Below are 19,405 nucleotides of genomic sequence, written 5' to 3' on the forward strand. Positions count from 1 at the left end.
ACTACAAAGGGCATCAACTTGCTAAAAGCACTGAGGTGAGCTGTAGGAGCACCCTGCTCTGGTAGCCAGAGTTAAGTAAAGTGAAGTCAAAGACAAGCTTTAGTACCCTTGACTTAAGCAACAATATGACTAAGAAAAGAGTTTAATGTGAGAAGTGAAATAAGATCTACTTTTCAATACATACATTTTTTTTTTTTTTTTTTTTGCCTTTTTGTCTTTTTAGGGCATCCCGCAGCACATGGAGGTTCCCAGGCTAGGGGTCAAATCCGAGCTGTGGCCACCGGTCTATGTCACAGCCACAGCAATGCAGGATCTGAGCCTTGTCTTCGACCTACACCACAGTTCACAGTAATGTGGGATCCTGAACCCACTGAGTGAGGCCAAGGATCGAACCCGCGTCCTCATAGATGCTAGTCGGGTTCATTAACCACTGAGCCAAGACAGGAACTCCAACACATGCATTTTTAAAGACCTTCTGCCAAAGAGAGCTGAAAGTCCAACCATAGCAGACTTAAGAAATAAACTCAGGGTACTGAAAAGGAAATACCTGAGATCCTTATCTCTGATCATAATGCTGACTATACAAAATGAAGATTCTACAGGTGATCTAAAATGGCTTTTGTTGCTTCACAGCGCTGAGATTCTCTTTCCAGAAAGTTCTACTAAAAACTGACAAGTAGATACAATTTGTATATCAAATTTATGCCTTTTTTCTCAAAACACCTAGATGACCCTATGACCTTAGATACCCTCCAAGGTGTGCTCTTAGAAAGGACTCAAGGAGTTCCCGTCGTGGCGCAGTGGTTAACGAATCCGACTAGGAACCATGAGGTTGCGGGTTCGGTCCCTGCCCTTGCTCAGTGGGTTAACGATCCGGAGTTGCCGTGAGCTGTGGTGTAGCTTGAAGACGCGGCTTGGATCCCACGTTGCTGTGGCTCTGGTGTAGGCCGGTGGCTACAGCTCCGATTGGACGCCTAGCCTGGGAATCTCCATATGCCTCGGGAGCGGCCCAAGAAATAGCAAAAAGACAAAAAAAAAAAAAAAAAAAAAAAAAAAGAAAGGACTCAATAAAATCATGGACATTGTACAATGATTAATTAGCCTTAAGATGTCCCTTCTCCTAGGACCAATCCTACCGTAACAAGTCTAGAACCAATCAAACAAAATCTAAATGACAGAATATCATCTGTGATTGGACAGAAACTTCCTGATAACCCAAAAATTACTCCCCAGTGATAAATTCCTGTTTCCTCTACTCATAAATCTAAACCAGTCTAAACTATTATTTCTAATCTACATGGTCTTGAAAACTGTAAAAAAAAATATTCACCAGTGTTTGTGGTTGAAATGAATGATGTGATACTGCAGGAGGGAAATCACACATCTCAAAATTACACATTCAAAATGTATAAAATTATTTCAATACATACAACAATTTAGCAAAACCAAGAAATCATACCTGCATGACTTGTTGCAGCTTTAGAACTCGTTTGTAGATGGCTGAATTGGGAACATTATAGCGTTTGGCATTTTCAAACATTAAATTCAGATCACCCTCCAAATGATCTAATGTTTCATATTCTTGGTTCTTTAGCTTCGTTCTGTGAAAGAAACACGAATGGCTAAAATTTTACATTATGAAAATTAGGAAAAACCTTTCCTAAAAGCCCAGTACAAAATTCCTGACAAGCACTACAAGGTATCTTGTTATCACAAAGTACTAGTGATAATGATTAGAGGTCTGGAAGTGACAATTTCAAAAAATGAAGAGGCAAACGCACCATTCTATTTAGGCAATATGATGATTTAACTGAAAAATCCAAGAATAAAACACTACAAGAAGTAGTAAAAATACTGCTGTATAGCACCAGGAACTATATCTAGACATTTGTGATGGAACATGATGGAGGATAATGTGAGAAAAAGAAAGTGCGTGTATATACAAACATATAAGTATGTATGTATGTATGTATGACTGGGTCACTTTGCTGTACAGTAGAATTTGACAGAACACCGTAAATCAATTATTATTATTATTTTTTTGTCTTTTGTCTTTTTTTAGGGCCGCACCCACAGCTTAAGGAGGTTCCCAGGTCAGGGGTAGAATCGGATTTGTAGCTGCCGGCCTACACCACAGCCTAAGCACACGGGATCTGAGCCCTGTCTGCCACCTACACCATAGCTCACAACAATGCTGGATCCTTAACCCACTAAGTGGTGCCAGGGATGGAACCCTCATCCTCATGAATACTAGCTGGGTTTGTTAACCACTGAGCCACAATGGGAACTCCTGTACATCAACTATTATTAAAAAAACTTCTAAAAAGATTACTAAGAATACCCAGTAAGATGGTCAATTAAAAAGCAAATATATTAGCAAAAATCCTAATGGAAAAACTCTTGTTAGTGGCTAATATAAAAAACCCTAGGAAGAGATAAAAATCAGGGAGGTTTTAAACTACCTTAATGAAGAATGATGGTGATATACAAATTTCACAAAATAAGAGGCCATTCTACCTGAGGAGGGTTAAAAAAAGATAAAGTACTGGGCAAATTCCATGAAACAGCATTTAAAATAATATGCATTTACCTCCAGGGGAGTTATACATGGACAATGAAGAGAAGTCTTGGAATTTCTGTTGTGGCGCAGCAGAAACAAATCCGACTAGGAATCATGAGGTTTTGGGTTTGATCCCCGGCTTGCTCAAAGGGTTAAGGGTCTGGCGTTGCCGTGAGCTGTGTAGGCCACAGATGAGGCTCAGATCTGGCGTTGTTGTGGCTGTAGCGTAAGCCAGCAACTGTAGATCCGATTCGACCCCTAGCCTGGGAACCTTCATATGCCAAGAGATCGGCTATAAAAAAAGGCAAAAAAAAAAAAGTCTTAAGATGGTAAATGAAAGGCAGATATGTCAGAGTCCATTCACTATTTATTACTCCTCCAATACAAACATCTGTAATTAATTATGATGGTCTGATATTGAGGTTTTTACTTACTTTAAGTCTTAAGAATTCTTTCATTTTTTAATATTTTTCTTTTTTTTTTCTTATAGCCTTGTTAAAGCAAGGCTTCAAAAAATTTAGGCCAAACTTCTGCTTGCTCCTTCACATGAGATTCATACAATGTGAAGATAAACATGAGTGAGAATGTTGTCTTCGGAATTCGTTAAAAAAAAAAAAAAAAAAGAGTTCCCATCATGATGCAATGGAAACAAATCCGACTAGGAACCATGAGGTTGTGGGTTTGATCCCTGGCCTCGCTCAGTGGGTTAAGGATCCAGCATTGCTGTGAGCTGTGGTGTAGGTTGTAGATGAGGCTTGGATCTGGTGTTGCTGTGGCTCTGGTGTAGGCCAGCAGCTGTAGCTCCAATTAGACTCCCAGCCTGGGAACCTCCATATGCCGCGAATGTGGCCCTAAAAAAGACAAAAGACAATAAATAAATAAATACATAAATAAATAAAAAAGGAGTTCCCATTGTGGCTCAGTGGTAACAAAACCAACTAGTATCCATGAGGATGTGGGTTCAATCCCTGGCCTCACTCAGTGGGTTAAGGATCTGGTGTTGCTGTGAGCTGCAGTGTGGGTTGCAGACACGGCTCTGATCTGGCATTGCTGTGGCTGTGGTGTAGGTCAGCACTGCAGCTCCGATTCGACCCCTAGCCTGGCAGCATCCATATTAGAGGTCTGGAAGCGATAATTTCAAAAAATGAAGAGGCAAACGCACTATTCTATTTAGGCAATATGACAATTTAATTAAAAATCCAAAAGAGTAAAACACTAGTAGAAGTAATAAGAATCCTGCTATATATAGCACATGGAACTATATCTAGTCACTTGTATGAAACATGATGGAGGATAACGTTCTTCTGCTTTTTAGGGTGTGGCCTTAAAAAGCAAAAGCAAAAAAAAAAAAAAAAAAAAAAAAAAAAGGAATTCTGATAGCTCTCTCAGAAACTAAGGTTACTACTAATAGCAACTCTCGGAAAGTCCCTATACATACTTTGTACAAAGTGAAGAGTCATAGTTTGCCCTAACTTTATGGATTTAGGACTTTTTTCTTTTTAGGGCTACACCTGCAGCATACGGAAATTCCCAAGCTAGGGGTCAAATTGGAGCTGTGGGATCTGAGCCTTGCCTCTGACCTACACCACAGCTCCTGGCATCATGGGATCCCTAACCCACCAAGTGAGGCCAGGGATCAAACCCACATCTTCATGGATACTGGTTGGATTCATTTCCTTTGTGCCACACAAGGAACTCCCAGAAGATACTTTTAAATCTTCTTTTTTCTTCTTTTTATGGTCGCACCTGCAGCATATGGAAGTTTCTGGGCTAGGGATCAAATTGGAGCTGCAGCTGTGGTCTACACCTCAGCCACGGCAACACCAAATTTGAGCCACATCTGTGACCTATGCCACAGCCTACAGCAATGCCGGATCCTTAACCCACTGAGCCAGGCCAGGGATCAAATCTTCATCCTCCCAGAGACAATTGTGGGTCCTTAACCTGCTGAGCCACAAGAGGAACTCCCACACTTTTAAATCTTGATTAAAGCATCTGCATGTTACTCTGATCAAAGTTGCAAAATGACATTAGAAACCACAATATGATTACAGCTTCACAGAATGAATGTAGAGATTTTAGACTTCTTAGAATGATATCATTATGTATGTCAAGTTTTACTTAAAATTTACTAAAATCACATGTAGATTCCATGCAGAGCTTATAAAAGATACGAATGTTAGAGAATATCTCTGGGATGAAGCAAAAAATAACAACAACGAAGTACAAACTCAGTTCTCACTACCAGCTTACAAAACTAGAGCACAGAGTTTAAATAAACTACTGCCTCAGACTTATTCCTGATAATTGAAAGGATCATGTGCTGGGTATCCTCAACATGTACAAAGAACAGAGAACCCAAACTTGTTATGGTTTAAAATTTTGTATTTTTATCAGGCTGATGGTACTCAAGGACTGAGTGGGGGGAAGGGCAGAACAAGAAATAAAAGATGGGGACAACACGCCATTGGGACAGCATTGTTTTATATTTCCCTGTTGCTCTGATGCAGAGCACAATGGGAGGTAGTCCAGCTCTTATCAGGCATCACTGGCTCAATATATGTCCTTGGAAAGGAGGCAGTTATAGATGTTCTAAAAGTTGACCCTTTAAGACCTTAGTTTGCTATGAGTTGGACCTTAGCCTATTCCTCACACTCCCCTGTGTGCCCTGTCAAGAGTAAATTTTATTTTCATTTTAGTTTTGCCATGCCTATGGTATGCAAAAGTTCCCAGGTGAGCAAGTGAACCTGTACCACAGTAGCAACCCAAGCCACAGCAGTGAGAACACCAGATCCTTAACTGCAGCATCACCAGGGAACTTCAAGAGTAAAATTTTAAAGTGAGGATAGGTGCAGCATTAATGACTTAACAAAGCATGGCTTAGGAGAGAAAATTCTAACTTGGAAAAAGCTCGCAGGCAGGTGATCGGACTGGCTGAGAATTTGACTTCTTTTGGACTAATCTAATTACTTAGACTGAATTTTTCAAAACAAAAGACTGAGGGAGAAAAGAAACTAAGGACAAAAATCACTCAATTAAAAAGTTCCCTGGAGTTTCCGTCATTGCTCAGTGGCTAATGAATCCGACTAGAAACCATGAGGTTATGGGTTCAATCCCTGGCCTTGCTCAGTGGGTTAAGGATCTGGCATTGCTGTGAGCTGTGGTGAAGGTCGAAGACTCAGCTCTGGTCCCACGTTGCTGTGGCTCTGGTGTAGGCCAGCGGCTACAGCTCCGATTAGCCTGGGACCCTCCATATGCCTCGGGAGCAGCCCTAGAATAAAAGACAAAAAAAAAAAAAAAAAAAGTTTCCTGGTGGCCCAGCATGTTAAAGATCCGGTGCTATCACTGCTGTGGCTTGGTTTGCTGCTGTGGTGTGGGTTTGACTTGCCATGGGTATGGCCCCTCCTGCCCCCAAAAAGGAACCTCTTAACATCTATAAGACTGTTACCTTCTTGGAGCGCCCATTGTGACTCAGCAGGTTAAGAACCTGAAACAGTGTCCATGAGGATGTAGGTTTGATCCCTGGCCTTACTCAGTGGGTTACAGATCCAGTGTTGCCAAAAGCTGTGGCACAGGTTGCCGATGTGGCTCAGGTCTTCCACTGCTATGACTGCAGTGTAGATCTGCAGCTGAAGCTCCTATCGGACCCCTAGCCCAGGAACTTCTATATGCCATAGGTGCAGCCCTAAGAAAATAAATAAATAAATAATAGGAAAGAAAGAAAAAACACCAGCTCATTCTGACCTTGCCCATTTAATGTATTTTTACTTGCTTTTTGCCTCTATTTGGGTATACTACAAACCTAACCCACAGTGTAAGAACTATAAAACAACATATTTTATAGTATTATTTATTTCTTACTATTGTTAATGATATTGCAGTGGTTCAAGTATTTTGTTTGGCTAAATCCCCAATGATCATTTTAAAGTTTTCCAAACAGAAAAGGGATACCAAAATGAACTATCTTTCAGGTAATATTTCAGCTGAAGAGTTCTCCAAGAGTTGACTATGCTTATTCTGAGGTTCAATTACAGATACAAAATTTTAATACAGATAAACTACGGTAATTTAAAATCAATATAAGATATAGGCAGAAAGATTTGTATTTGTACAGTTATAAGAAAATGAGTTAGGAGTTCCCGTCATGGCTCAGTGGTTAACGAATTCGACTAGGAACCATGAGGTTGCAGGTTCGATCCCCGGCCTCATTCAGCGGTTAAGGATCCGGTGTTGCAGTGAGCTGTGGTATAGGTCACAGACAAGGATTGGATCCCACGTTGCTGTGGCTGTGGTGTAGGCCGGTGGCTGCAGCTCCAATCAGACCCCTAGCCTGGGAACCTCCATAAGCTGCAGGGGCGGCCCTAGAAAAGACAAAAAAAAAAAAAAAGAAAGAAAGAAAATGAGTTAAATTCTGAGCTGCATGAATTTTGATAATCCATAATCTAACAAATGGCTATCTGGAACACTTTTTATTTGCCTCCTGACTCTACTGTGGTTCAAAGAATGTAATTTGTAGTTAATCAAACTTTACTTCTCACTTTTATGTGGCAGTGATATTTACGTACACTCTAGACATGTGAAAAACACTTTTACCTTTAATATCCTCATCCATTTTAGGAAGACATATGTGCAGGCTGAATTAAAAGAAAATAGATTTATACTAAGTACTGTAGTAGATGACATCTTACCTGATCTGTTGCAGTGATATGGGCATTTTGATTTGCTGATAATAATCTGGGTATTTTTTCTTTGAAGGCAAATGGAAAAAAGGTTCTGCTATCAGCTGCCCTTGGTTATTCCGACAGCTCCTAACTGTTTCATAAAGCTGATAAAAAGGATTTGAAACATCCATAAATGAAGTAATGCTCTCTGCTTCTGATTCTCCTTCTTCATAACGGGCAGCTACAAAGACATAAAATATATAAGGGGAAGAAAAAAACATTCTTTAAAGTTTTTAACAATTTTCCAGATTATGCTATGTAAGTTTTCTTGTTTCTTTTTATTTTTTGTCTTTTTAGGGCTGCACCCAAGGCATTTGGAAATTCCCAGGCTAGGAGCTGAATCGGAGCCGTAGCTGTGGAATTTGAGGTGTGTCTGCAACCTACACCACAGTTCATGACACTGCCAGATCCTTTAACCCATTGAGGGAGGTCAGGGATCAAACCCATGTCCTCATGGATAATAGTTAGGTTCGCTACCACTGAGCCACAAGAGGAACTCCCCATGCTACCTATGTTTGAGAACATTTATTTTTTTTTAGGATTAAGGTGTTTTATTCTTTTCCCCCTATTTTAAAATTAAAGTGTGTTTGATTTACAATGTTGTGCCAATTTCTGCTGTATAGCAAAGTGACCCAGTCATACGTACATATACATTCCCTTTCTTATATTATCTTTCATCACAGTCTATGCCAAGAGACTGTATATAGTTCCCTGTGTTATACATTAGGACCTCTTCCCTTATCCATTCTAAATGTAACAGTTTGCATCTACTACATCAAACTCCCAGCCCATCCCACTCCCTCTCGCCTTCTCAACAAGCACAAGTCTATTCTCTATGTGTCTCTTGTTTCTGTTTTATAGATTGGTTCGTTTATGTCGTTATCTTAGATTCAACATATAACTGATATCAGGTAGTATTTGTCTTTCCCTTTCTGACTTACTTCACTTAGTATAAGAATCTCTAGTTGCATCCATGTTGCTGTAAATGGCATTATTTCATTATTTTTTATGGCCAAGTAGTTTTCCAGTGTGTATATGTACCACATCTTCTTAATCCATTCATCTGTTGATGGACATTTAGATTGTTTCCATGTCTTGGCTAATGTGAATAGTGCTGCTATGAACATACAGGTGCATGTATCTTTTTAAATTGTAGTTTTGTCTGGATATATGCTCCGGAGTGGGACTGCTGGATCATATGGTAGTTCTATATTCAGTTTTCTGAGGAATCTCCATACTGGAGAATGTATTTTAAAAGAATAATCTCTAGCCTTCATTAAAGATAATTTCAGTAATGCTTAGTATAATTGTGTACTACTTAGAGAAATGTTACATAGGAATAGAAGGTTACATAGTAAATGTTACACTGTCTTTAAAAGGTTGCAAAACAGTTTCTCTGCCATCTGTAGTGACTCCTTGGTATTTGTGCTTGGTCAAGAAAAGGAGCAAATAGCTATTTATAGATCTTAGAATTAAAGTGACAGCATATAATTTAGGACAGTATAAATGTAGATGGGGCTGATACTGTACTTCAGAAACAAATTTGCAGCCAGACCAAAGTAAATGCAATTTTTCTTAACCAGAAGGATCTACTGAGACAGCACTTAACTAGTCACAACACAATGCCTACCAGCTAAAGTAGCATCCTCTTCACTTTCTGAGCCATACTGAAGTGCCATGGTAATTGCTGATAAACGACCCCCTTGGACTGCTCTTTTATTACTACAAAGAAAAACAAGCAATTAGAAGGCAAGGAAAGATGTTACAATAATTTGGTTATGTTATAGGAAATAGGAACAGTTAACAAGGCATTCACAACAAAGAAGAAAAGGTTCTATTCAACTGCCTCCTCAATTTATCTTTGTAATTTTACTTTTCATGTTCCCCATGATCAATCTTAACCAAGATGAAATTTCTTTCTCTGAGAAAAGAAGGAGGAGGGATAGAAAGTGTAGAGCAGGTTAACATGCAATTTGTTTTTTACTTAAATGCAGCACTACCCTTATTTTATGAAAAATAAAGATTCATAATTGCTGGTGAATTCTAAAGATGCTCATATTTTACAGTGAAAACAAATTCTACTATGAACACAAAATCTTTTATTTCATCACACATTTTACTGTTAACATTAAATACTACCTGACAAAACAACTTCTGCTTGAGCATTTTTCTCAGAGATGAGGTCAGGCCTACTATACCTTTAAAATAAGCATCTGACAAAAATTTCTCATAATAATCCAACTACATGGAGTTCCTGTCGTGGCTCAGCAGAAACACGTCCGACTGGTATCCATGAGGATTTGGGCTCAATCCCTGGTCTTGTTCGGTGGGTAAGGTTCTGGTGTTGCCATGAGCTATGGTGTAGGTCGCAGACACGGCTCAGGTGTAGGCCTGAGGCTGTAGGTCCAATCTGACTCCTAGCCTGGGAACCTCCGTATGCCATGGATGTGGCCCTAAAAAGCAAAAAAGAAATAAATAATAATAATCCAATTACTTCCAAAAATACTACTTCAAGACAACCATTAAGAAAACACTAGCATGGGAGTTTCCTGATAGTTTAGTGGTTAGGACTCGAGAAACTTTCACTGCTGTTCGATCCCTGGTCTGAGAACTGAGATTTCTCATCAAGCCACCACATGGCACGGCCAAAAAGTAAGTAAAGAGAAAAAAAGAAAAAAAAGGAAAACAAAACAATAGTATCCTTATTTTCTCAAACTGAATACACTCTCTCTCACCGGTAATACTTGCTAGTGGGATTTCTCTCTTCACCAAGGCTGCCTTTACTGTGCGAAGGACCTGTTAGCCTGGCTGCAACCAAATTTGATGAAGTCCTATCCGGAGAGAAGGTTAAAAAACTCAGAAAACTGACAGGTGAAATCAGAATGTTGAGTAAACAAAAAGGAAATAACCATTTTCTTCTCTTCTAAATAGAAACACTTAAATATTTACTTTTGACCCTCTACTGTGTAGCAGGCTTTGCTCCAAAATCTGTGATGCTGGAAAAGAGTACATTAGGAATGATCCCAGACAATTTATGGTCACTGCAGCTACCAGAGAATGTGGTAACATATCAAATGTCAGGGTCAGAAGAGAGCTCTAAAAAGAGCCACTCAAGGAATTCCGGTTGTGGCTCTGTGGTAATGAACTCGACTAGTATCCATGAGGACACCTGTTTGATCCCTGGCCTTGCTCAGTGGGTTAAAGGATCCGGTGTTGCCATGAGCTGTGGTGTAGGTCACAGACTTGGCCTGGATCTTGCATTGCTGTGGCTATGGCATAGGCCAGCAGCTACAGTTGCGATGTGACCCCTGGCCTGGAAATTTCCATATGCCCACATACCTCGGGTGTGGCCCTAAAAAGACAAAAAAAAAAAAAAAAGTAGCCAATCTTTCCATTTCAGGTACAAGGAAATGGAATCCCAGAAGTAAGACTTGTTCAAAGTCACAGTCCTAGCATAAAGCAAACTAGAATGAGACATCTCCTGACACCTGGCTAAATATTCTTACTGCAAATGTAAATATATTTGCATATATTATATACAAATACTATAATACTATAGGCATACCTCGTTTTATTGCACTCTGCCTTACTGCACTTTGCAGATACAAATTCAAGGTTTGTGGCAACCCTGCATCAAGCATGTCTATTGGTGTCATTTTTTCAACAACATTTGCTCACTTTGTGTCTCTGTATCACACTTTTGCAATTCTCTAAATATTTCAAATTTTTCATTATTATTATATTTGTTGTAGTGATCTGTGATCAGTCACCTGTGATGTTACTACTGTTCTGAGGTGCCATAAACTCCATATAAGATGGCAAACTTAATGCTGCATGTCCTGACTGCTCCAATGACCAGCCATTCCCATGTCTTTCTCCCTTTCCTCAGGCCTATTTTTTGAGACACAACAATACTGAAATTAGGCCAATTAATAACCCTACAATGGCCTCTAATCATTCAAGGGAAAGGAAGGGTTGCACATCTCTCACTTTCAATCAAAAGCTACCAATGATTAAGCTCAGTGAAGAAGGCATGTTGAAAGCAGAGACAGGCTGCAAACTTGGCCTCTTGTGCCAGTTAGCCATGTTATGAATGCAAAGGAAAAGTTCTTGAAGGAAATGAAAAGTGCTACTCCAGTGAACACACGAATGATAAGGAAATAAAACAGCCTTATTGCTGTCATGGAGAAAGTTAGTGGTCTCAATAGAAGGTCAAACCAACCACAACATTCCCTTAAGACAAAGCCTAACCCAGACCAAGGTCCTCTCTTCAACTTCATGAAGGCTAAGAGAGGTGAGGAAGCTGCAGAAGGAAAGCTGAAGCTAGCAGAGGTTGGTTCATGAGGTTTACGGAAAGAAGTAATCTCTAAAATATAAAAGTGCAAGGTGAAGCAGCAAGCACTAATATAGAAGCTGCAGTAAGTCATCCAGAAGATTTAGCTAAAATAATTAATAAATGTACTATACTAGATGACAGATTTTCAATGCAGACGAAATAGACTTACCTTAGAAGATGTCATCCAAGACTTTCATAACTAGAGAGAAGTCAATGTCTAGTTTAAAAGCTTCAAAGGATAAAGGCTGACTCTCTTGTTAAGGGCAAATGCAGCTGGTGACTAAGTTGAAGCCAACACTCATTTACTATTCGAAAAAACCCCTAGGACCCTTATGAATTATGCTAAGTCTATCCTGTGTGTACTCAATAAATGGAACAACAAAGCCTAGATGACATCAAATCTGTTTACAATGTGGTTTACTGAATATTTTAAGCCTGCTGATGAAATCTACATTTTCTGAGACCTACTGCTCAGGAAAAAAGATTTCTCTCAAAACAGTAATGCTCATCGAAAACGCACCTGGTCACCCAACAGCTCCAACAGAAATGTATAAGATTAATGTTATTTTCATACCTGCTGACACAACATCAATTCTGCAGCCTATGGACCAAGGAGTAAGTTATTTTATCTTAGTCCCATCTGTGACATACACCATAGCTTGTGGCAACACCTGATCCTTAACCCACTGAGTGAGGCCAGGGATCAAACCCACATCTTCACAGAGACAGCATGGGGTTCTTAACCCGCTGAGCCACTATGGGAACTCCTCGAGAAGTAATTTACACTTATAAGTCTTTTATTAAGAAATACATTTCATAAGGCTATAGTTGCCACAGATAGTGATTTCTCTGATGTATTTGGGAAAATACAATTAAAAACTCTCTGGAAAGGATTCATCATTCTAAATGCCATTAAGAACATTTGTGACTCAGGGGAAGAAGACATAATATCAACCTTAACAGGAGTTTAAAAGAGGTGAATTTTTAACCCTTATGGGTAACGTTCAGAGGTTTTAGACTTCGATGGATGAAATAATTGTAGATGTGGTAGAAACAGTATGAGAACTAAAAGTGGAGGCTGAAGATGTGTCTGAACTGCTGTAATCTCATGATAAAACTTCAACATTTGAAGAGTTGCTTCATATGGACAAGCAAAGAAAGTAGATTCCAAATACTGGTGAAGATGTTATGAAGACTGTTGAAACAACAACAGAGGATTTAGAATATTATATAAACTTAGTTGATAAAGCAGCATCAGGATTTGAGAGGATTAACTCCAATTTTGAAAGTTCTCCTTTGAGTAAAATGCTATCAAACAGCATCAAATGTTACAGATAAATCATTAGTGAAAAGAAGAGTGAACTGATGCAGCAAACTTCACTGTTGTCTTATTTTAAGAAACTAGCACAGTCACCCCAAGATTCAGCAACCACAACCCTGATCAGTCAACAGCTATCAACATCAAGGCAAGACCCTCTACCAGCAAAAAGATGACAACTTGAAGATGATGGTTAGCACTTTTAAGTAACAAAGTATTTTTGTTCTGTTTTGTTTCTGTTTTTGGCTGCCCAACAGCACATGGAGTTCCTGGGCCAGGGATCAGAGGTTGTGGCAATGCCAGATCCTTAACCCACTGTGCGAGGCCAGAGATTGAACCTGCATCCCAGTGCTCCAGACACACCAACATCCTGTTGCATCACAGCGGGAACTCCAGCAGAGTATTTTTTTTTTTTTTTAATTTTTAATTTTTTTGTCATTTTAGGTCTCCACCTATGGCATATGGAGGTTACCAGGCTAGGGGTTCTAATTGGAGCTGTAGTGACAGCCTATACCACAGCGACAGCAATATGGGATCCAAACTGCATCTACGACCTACACTACAGCTCATGGCAATGACGGATCCTTAACCCACTGAGCGAGGCCAAGGATTGAACTTGCATCCTCATGGATGCTAGTTGGGTTCATTAACCTCTGAGCCATGACAGGAACTCCCCCAACAGAGTATTTTTAAATTAAGGTATATACATTGTTTCTTTAGACCTATGCTATTGCACATTTAACTACAGTATAGTATGAACATAAGTTTTAAATGCACCGGGAAACCAAAAATTTCACATGATTCACTTTAATGATATTTGCTTTATTGTAGTAGTCTGGAAATGGAAGCCCAGAATCTCCAAGGTATGCCTATACATATATTTATTATATATATTATATATGAATATACATGTAAATATGATACACAAATACATATAGGCATTTATATAAAGCAACAAAAGTATAAAGTGGTGTTAAGTCCTAAATTTTTTTTTTTTTTTTTTTTTTTTTTTTTTTTTAATAGAGCCCTTCAGCTACAATGAAGGGACTGGGTAAGAGTTAACCCTACTCTCTTCAGAATCATATTACCAACTGTAAATATAATCTTGAAATGCAACATATATCTTGCTTTCTACTATACTGATTTCACTAGCTAGAAAATTTGGCAAATAATAAAGTCTTAAAGATTTTAGACATTTATACAACTTACCTCATTCGAAGGCTTGACTTAGTTATTTCATGATGTTCAATTTCTGCCTTTTTCATATAAAATATTTTTTTGATAGAATTTGCATCCTGTTAAGATTAAAATTACTCAGATTACAAAAAGTAAAGAAAAAATGGACAGTTAAAATGCCCCCAGGAGTTCCCGTCATGGCTCAGTGGTAACAAACCCAACTGGCACCCATGAGGATGTGGGTTCAATCCCTGGCCTCACTCAGTGGGATAAGGATCCAGTGTTGTTGTGAGCTGTGATGCAGGTCACAGACGAAGCTCAGATCTGGCATTGCTCTGGATGTGGTGTAGGCTGGCAGCTACCAGTCACAAAGGACCAAAAATTATATGATCCCATTTAAACGAAATGCTGAAATAAGCAAATTCACAGAGACAGAAAGTAGGCTGGTGGATGCCTAGGGTTGGGGAGGTCGGGAAGAAATGGAGAATGACTGCTAATTCACTGTGGTGATGGCTGTACAATTCTGTGAATATATAAAAGCCATTAAACTATACACTTTGAGTAAAAGGTATGATATGTAAATTTTATCTCAATAAAGTCATTTTACATATATATATATAAATAAAGGTCTCAACTCTTATCAATGAAAAGAACAAAACTAACCTTAAATACTTGAGAACCAGGCTCATTATAAGTTTTGGCGTTTTTTGCTAGGAGATCTATATCTTTGGCCATTGCATGAATACTCTTGTAGCTTCCATTCTATAGTAAACAACAAAATATAACAATTCCTCTTATCATCAGTATGACCTTTAACAAAAAAGAACTCCATATAATTTTAAACTGCTATATGTTAATACGTTATTGGAAAGTACACGTGAACAATATATAAACTCACCTTTTTTTATAAATTACTACTACTGTCCATTTACAGAAATGCTTTTGAAGTAGGTTACAATACCAGACCTATATTATTGTCATAAAAGCAACTTAAAACTTAAAAAAAAAAATCAAATTAAGATAAAAGTTGTTCTACTCAGCAAACATATAGGGTTTACCCTGTGCCAATCACATTGTTCTAAGTGCTTCATGAATACTGATTCATAATAAGCACAGTCTTTGGAGCCAAACCATCTGCATTCAAACCCTAATTCTTCTCATTAGTTGATGGCTCAGGCAAGTGACTTACCATCTGTGTTTCAGTTTTCTTATCTGTGAAACAGGAATAATAACAGTATCTACCTCACAGAGGTGTTGTAAAAGTTAATTAACTAATACATATTAGCAAACACCTAGCAATTTGAGGTGATTGTTAGTTGCTGCTATTACTGCTGAAGAGACAAAGAAGGAGGCACCTGAAGAAAACAAAGTCTTTATTTTCACTGACCTTACTCACACTCTTAATGTCTGTCATAGGTAACTTACTCAGAGATATCCTAAAACAATTTGGAAGGAGAAAAATATACAAAACAAAGCTTTTACTGCCAATGTATCTTTGACACTCAGAAATATCCATGACCATGCTCTTTCATTTCTGTCCTAAGATCAAGACTTACTATGCCAATGAAATTTCACTTTCCCTCCTACAGAAAAAGCACAAAAGCAGCATTATGCTACCTCCTCCAAACTATACTTAGCAATATCTCTAATTTGATTACATTATATTGCTAATAACCCCTTAGCTGCTTCCCTGGTCACTAAAAGCTCCTACAGAAAACCACAGGCCAATCTGTCTTAAACCACATCTATTTACATATGGTCACATTCATACCTGTATCCTCTGGGCAATGGTCTTGAGATCTATAGGCTCCTTAATTATTGCATAATAGTCAGGATATTGCTAGAAGACAAAACCCAGGCACGCTAGTAAGTGAAAATATCCAGCTAATGAGAAAACAAGGAAGTATACTGACAATCAGTTGCTTAATCAATTAGCAGTTCTGTGAGATGCAAGGCTAAAGACACAACTGTACAGCATACTGTTTGTTATATTCGAAGAAGAAAGCATTTGACTTTTACAAGCTTCATGAGATATCCAATAACATGTTACAGGATTTTAAAGTTAGTATTTGGTAATTATCACTATATATATAACTAATATATCACAATTTAATGTTTTAAAAATTTATAAGTTCATAGATCACACAATTTTAAATTTAAAGTCCCAAGACATTTATTCCTGGAAATGAAGTAGAAGAACATTTTTGAAGGGCTTATTACAGGCTCTTTTATCAATCTAAATGACATAATTATATCCTATTTCATATAAAATACTAAGGATTTTTAAGAAGTTGGACTGTTCAGAATTTTTAGCTTTATGTTTACCTTAATGCTTCTACTTATTTTGGTCAAAATAATTCTTTCAAAATAAGCCACATTTTCAATGAAACTATGGTAAAGAAATAGCAAAATTATAAACAATTTCTGATACCTTATCAAATACTAACTTAACACAAGAAAAAAAAAAATCAACATGTTAGAAGAATATCCTTGAAGCACTTCATAAAGCCTGTAGTGCATTCACTGCCCTGAGTCTTTCCTACAGGTTTTGTTCCTTGGAGAAAATAATCAAAGAAGACCAAAACCTAAAAGTTGGTCTCTTTAGCAAGGAGAAGTGTCAGGGGGAGGCCGACTATGCTCTCCAGGCTTTTCCTACCTATTCAAATCCTTGGAGACCCAAAAAATAAAAACAATAGTAACAACAAGAGGCACTACTGTCACTCAATTACTAGACTGAAGGGATGATCTCAGAGATGCTTTACCTCATCTGATTCCCTGGGCTTGTCCCTCCCTGTTTTCTTAACCCTATTCCTTTCCCTGCTTAGATCAAACCCATTTCCTGCCCCTTTTCTGTAACAATTTTACTTTTGAGAAACAGGTCAGAAAACAAGTTACAGCAGGTCCATCTAGGCTAGGGTAGAGCATTATTTAAGCTTTTGTCCTATGTACTCTCAAACTACGTTTCCCACTTAGACAATCTCACTTGGGAAAGATTTATAAAGGAAAGGTAAAAACTGCCCTCCCAGAGTTCCCATCGTGGCTCAGCAGTTACAAACCCAACTAGTATCCATAAAGGTGCAGGTTCAACTCCTGGCCTTGCTCAGTGGGTTAAGGAACCGAGGTTGCCATGAGCTGTGGTGTAGGCTGCAAATAGAGCTCAGATCTGCTGTCGCTGTTGCTATGGTACAGGCCAGCAGGTGTAGTTCCCATTTGACCCCTAGCCTGGGAACTTCCAAATGCAGATGTGGCCCTGGGGAAAAAAAAAAAAAAAAAAAAAAAGAGCTGTCCTTTCCAGGTCTCAGTCCTTGTCTTTGATACTGTCACACCCCAAGGGACCAATTGGAACCTAGCTTTCTCTAATCACCTCCTGCTGCTTGGTATCCCTTAAAACTCTCCCAGAATATGGGAACATGGGAGTAAAGTTTTACTTCTCCAAATCACCCTTGGTAGCTTGACCCGTAATTATCTCATGCAGAGTAGGAATAAATCCTGAGTAGACTGTGCTCTTTTCTTATTTCCTTACTGTGGTAAAATATACACAAAATTTACCATTTAACCATTTTAAGTATACAGTTCAGGGGCATTAAATACACTCACATTATCTCCAACCACCAGCATTGACCATCTCCAAAACTCTTCATCTTCCCAAACTAAAATTCAATGCCAATTAAATAACTCTCTACCTTCCCTTCCTGCTATCCCCTGAAACCACAATTTGACTTTCTCTGTGAATCTGACTACTCTTAAGTACCTCCTAAAAGAGGAATCATATGATATTTGTTCTTTTGTGCCTTGCTTATTTCATTTAGCATAGTGTGTTCAGGGCAATTTTTTTTTTTTTTTTTTTTTTTTTTTTGGCCACACCTGCAGCAGGCAGAAGTCCCTGCATTCCCTGCATGGGAACAGGGATGGAACCCACACCACAGCAGTAACACCACCAGATCCTTAACTTGCTGTGCCACCAGGGGAGCTCCCTTAGGGTTTATTCATATTACAGTATGGGTCAGAATTTCATTCTTTTTAAAAACTGAGTAATACTCCATTTAGTGTACATACCACATTTTATTTATCCATTTACATGAAAAGGGACACTTCGGTTGCTTTCAATTTTCAGCTATTATGAATAATACTGCTATGAACATAGTAGTACAAATATTTCTTTAAGACCTTGCTTTCACTTCTTTTGGGTATACACCCAAAGCAGAATTGCTGGATCATACGGTAATTCTTTTTTCCCAGGCTAGGGGGCCAAATCGGAGCTACAGGTGCCGGTGTATGCCACAGCCACAACAACTCAGAATCTGAGCCTCGACCGCAACCTACACCGCAGCTCATGGCAATGTTGGATCTCTGACTCACTGAGCAAAGCCAGGGATCGAACCTGAATCTGCATGGGTACTAGCTAGATTTGTTTCCACTGAGCAGAAAACTCTCTCGTATGGTAATTCTATGTTTCATTTTTGAGGAAAAATTTTTTCTTGTGTGTCTTTTTGTCTTTTCTAGGGACACACTCGCAGCATATGGAGGTTCCCAGGCTAAGGGTCTAATCGGAGCTGTAGCTGCCGGCCTATGCCACAGCCACAGCCACGCCAGATCCGAGCTGCGTCTGCGACCTATACCACAGCTCACAGCAACGCCAGATCTTTAACCCACTGAGCAAGGCCAGGGATCGAACTCGCAACCTCATGGTTCCTAGCTGGATTCGTTAACCACTGAGCCACGACAGGAACTCCATTTCTGAAGAATCTTACCGTTTTTCTCTTAAACTTTCTTTTTTGGCCACTCTGTAGCATATGGAGCTCTGGGCCAGGGATTAGACCTGAGCTGCAGTTGTGACTTACGCTGTAGCTGCAGCAACACCAGATCCTTTAACCTGCTGTGCTGAGGATTGAACCTGTATCCTGGCACTGCAGAGATGCTGCCAATCCCACTGCCACAGTGGGAACTCCTCCTTGCTTAAAATTTTAAACATATGACCCATGTAATTATTGTATTTTTCTAATCAGATCCACACTTAGGACAGTAGTGGTCACATACACTGTATTTCTAATATCATAACTGTCCTACAACTAATCATGTTGTAAATAACTAGTCTTACTGAATGACTGATGGGGAAAGCTACATGCCACTTATTATTAAATAAATATTTCTTGGAGTTCCCACTGTGGCGCAGTGGGTTAAGAATCCAATTGTAGCAGCTCAGGTTACTGCTGAGGCACAGGTTTACTCCCTGTCCTGGTGCAGTGGGGTAAAGCATCTGGTGTTGTCAAAGCTGCAGTTTAGATTCACTCTCT

The 19,405-nt window shown here is 39.0% G+C and overlaps 1 protein-coding gene across 25 annotated transcripts in view; it reads right to left on the reverse strand.

The window, feature by feature from the left end:
• PBRM1 (polybromo 1) overlaps nt 1–19,405 on the reverse strand; it is a 131,400-nt gene that overhangs the window by 80,932 nt on the left and 31,063 nt on the right. For 21 of the 25 annotated variants that reach the window (XM_021068908.1, XM_021068907.1, XM_021068906.1 and 18 more), the window contains 7 exons: nt 15,883–15,951; nt 14,775–14,873; nt 14,145–14,230; nt 10,017–10,112; nt 8,912–9,003; nt 7,249–7,462; nt 1,460–1,601 (listed from right to left, as the gene is read on the reverse strand). In XM_021068908.1, coding sequence (XP_020924567.1) covers nt 1,460–1,601; nt 7,249–7,462; nt 8,912–9,003; nt 10,017–10,112; nt 14,145–14,230; nt 14,775–14,873; nt 15,883–15,951 — 798 coding nt within the window. The remainder of the gene's footprint in view (nt 1–1,459; nt 1,602–7,248; nt 7,463–8,911; nt 9,004–10,016; nt 10,113–14,144; nt 14,231–14,774; nt 14,874–15,882; nt 15,952–19,405) is intronic. The other 4 variants (XM_021068909.1, XM_021068905.1, XM_021068904.1 and 1 more) reach the window with 1 other exon arrangement.

Source organism: Sus scrofa, chromosome 13, assembly GCF_000003025.6.
Source record: "Sus scrofa isolate TJ Tabasco breed Duroc chromosome 13, Sscrofa11.1, whole genome shotgun sequence".
NCBI classification, from domain to species: Eukaryota; Metazoa; Chordata; class Mammalia; order Artiodactyla; family Suidae; genus Sus; species Sus scrofa.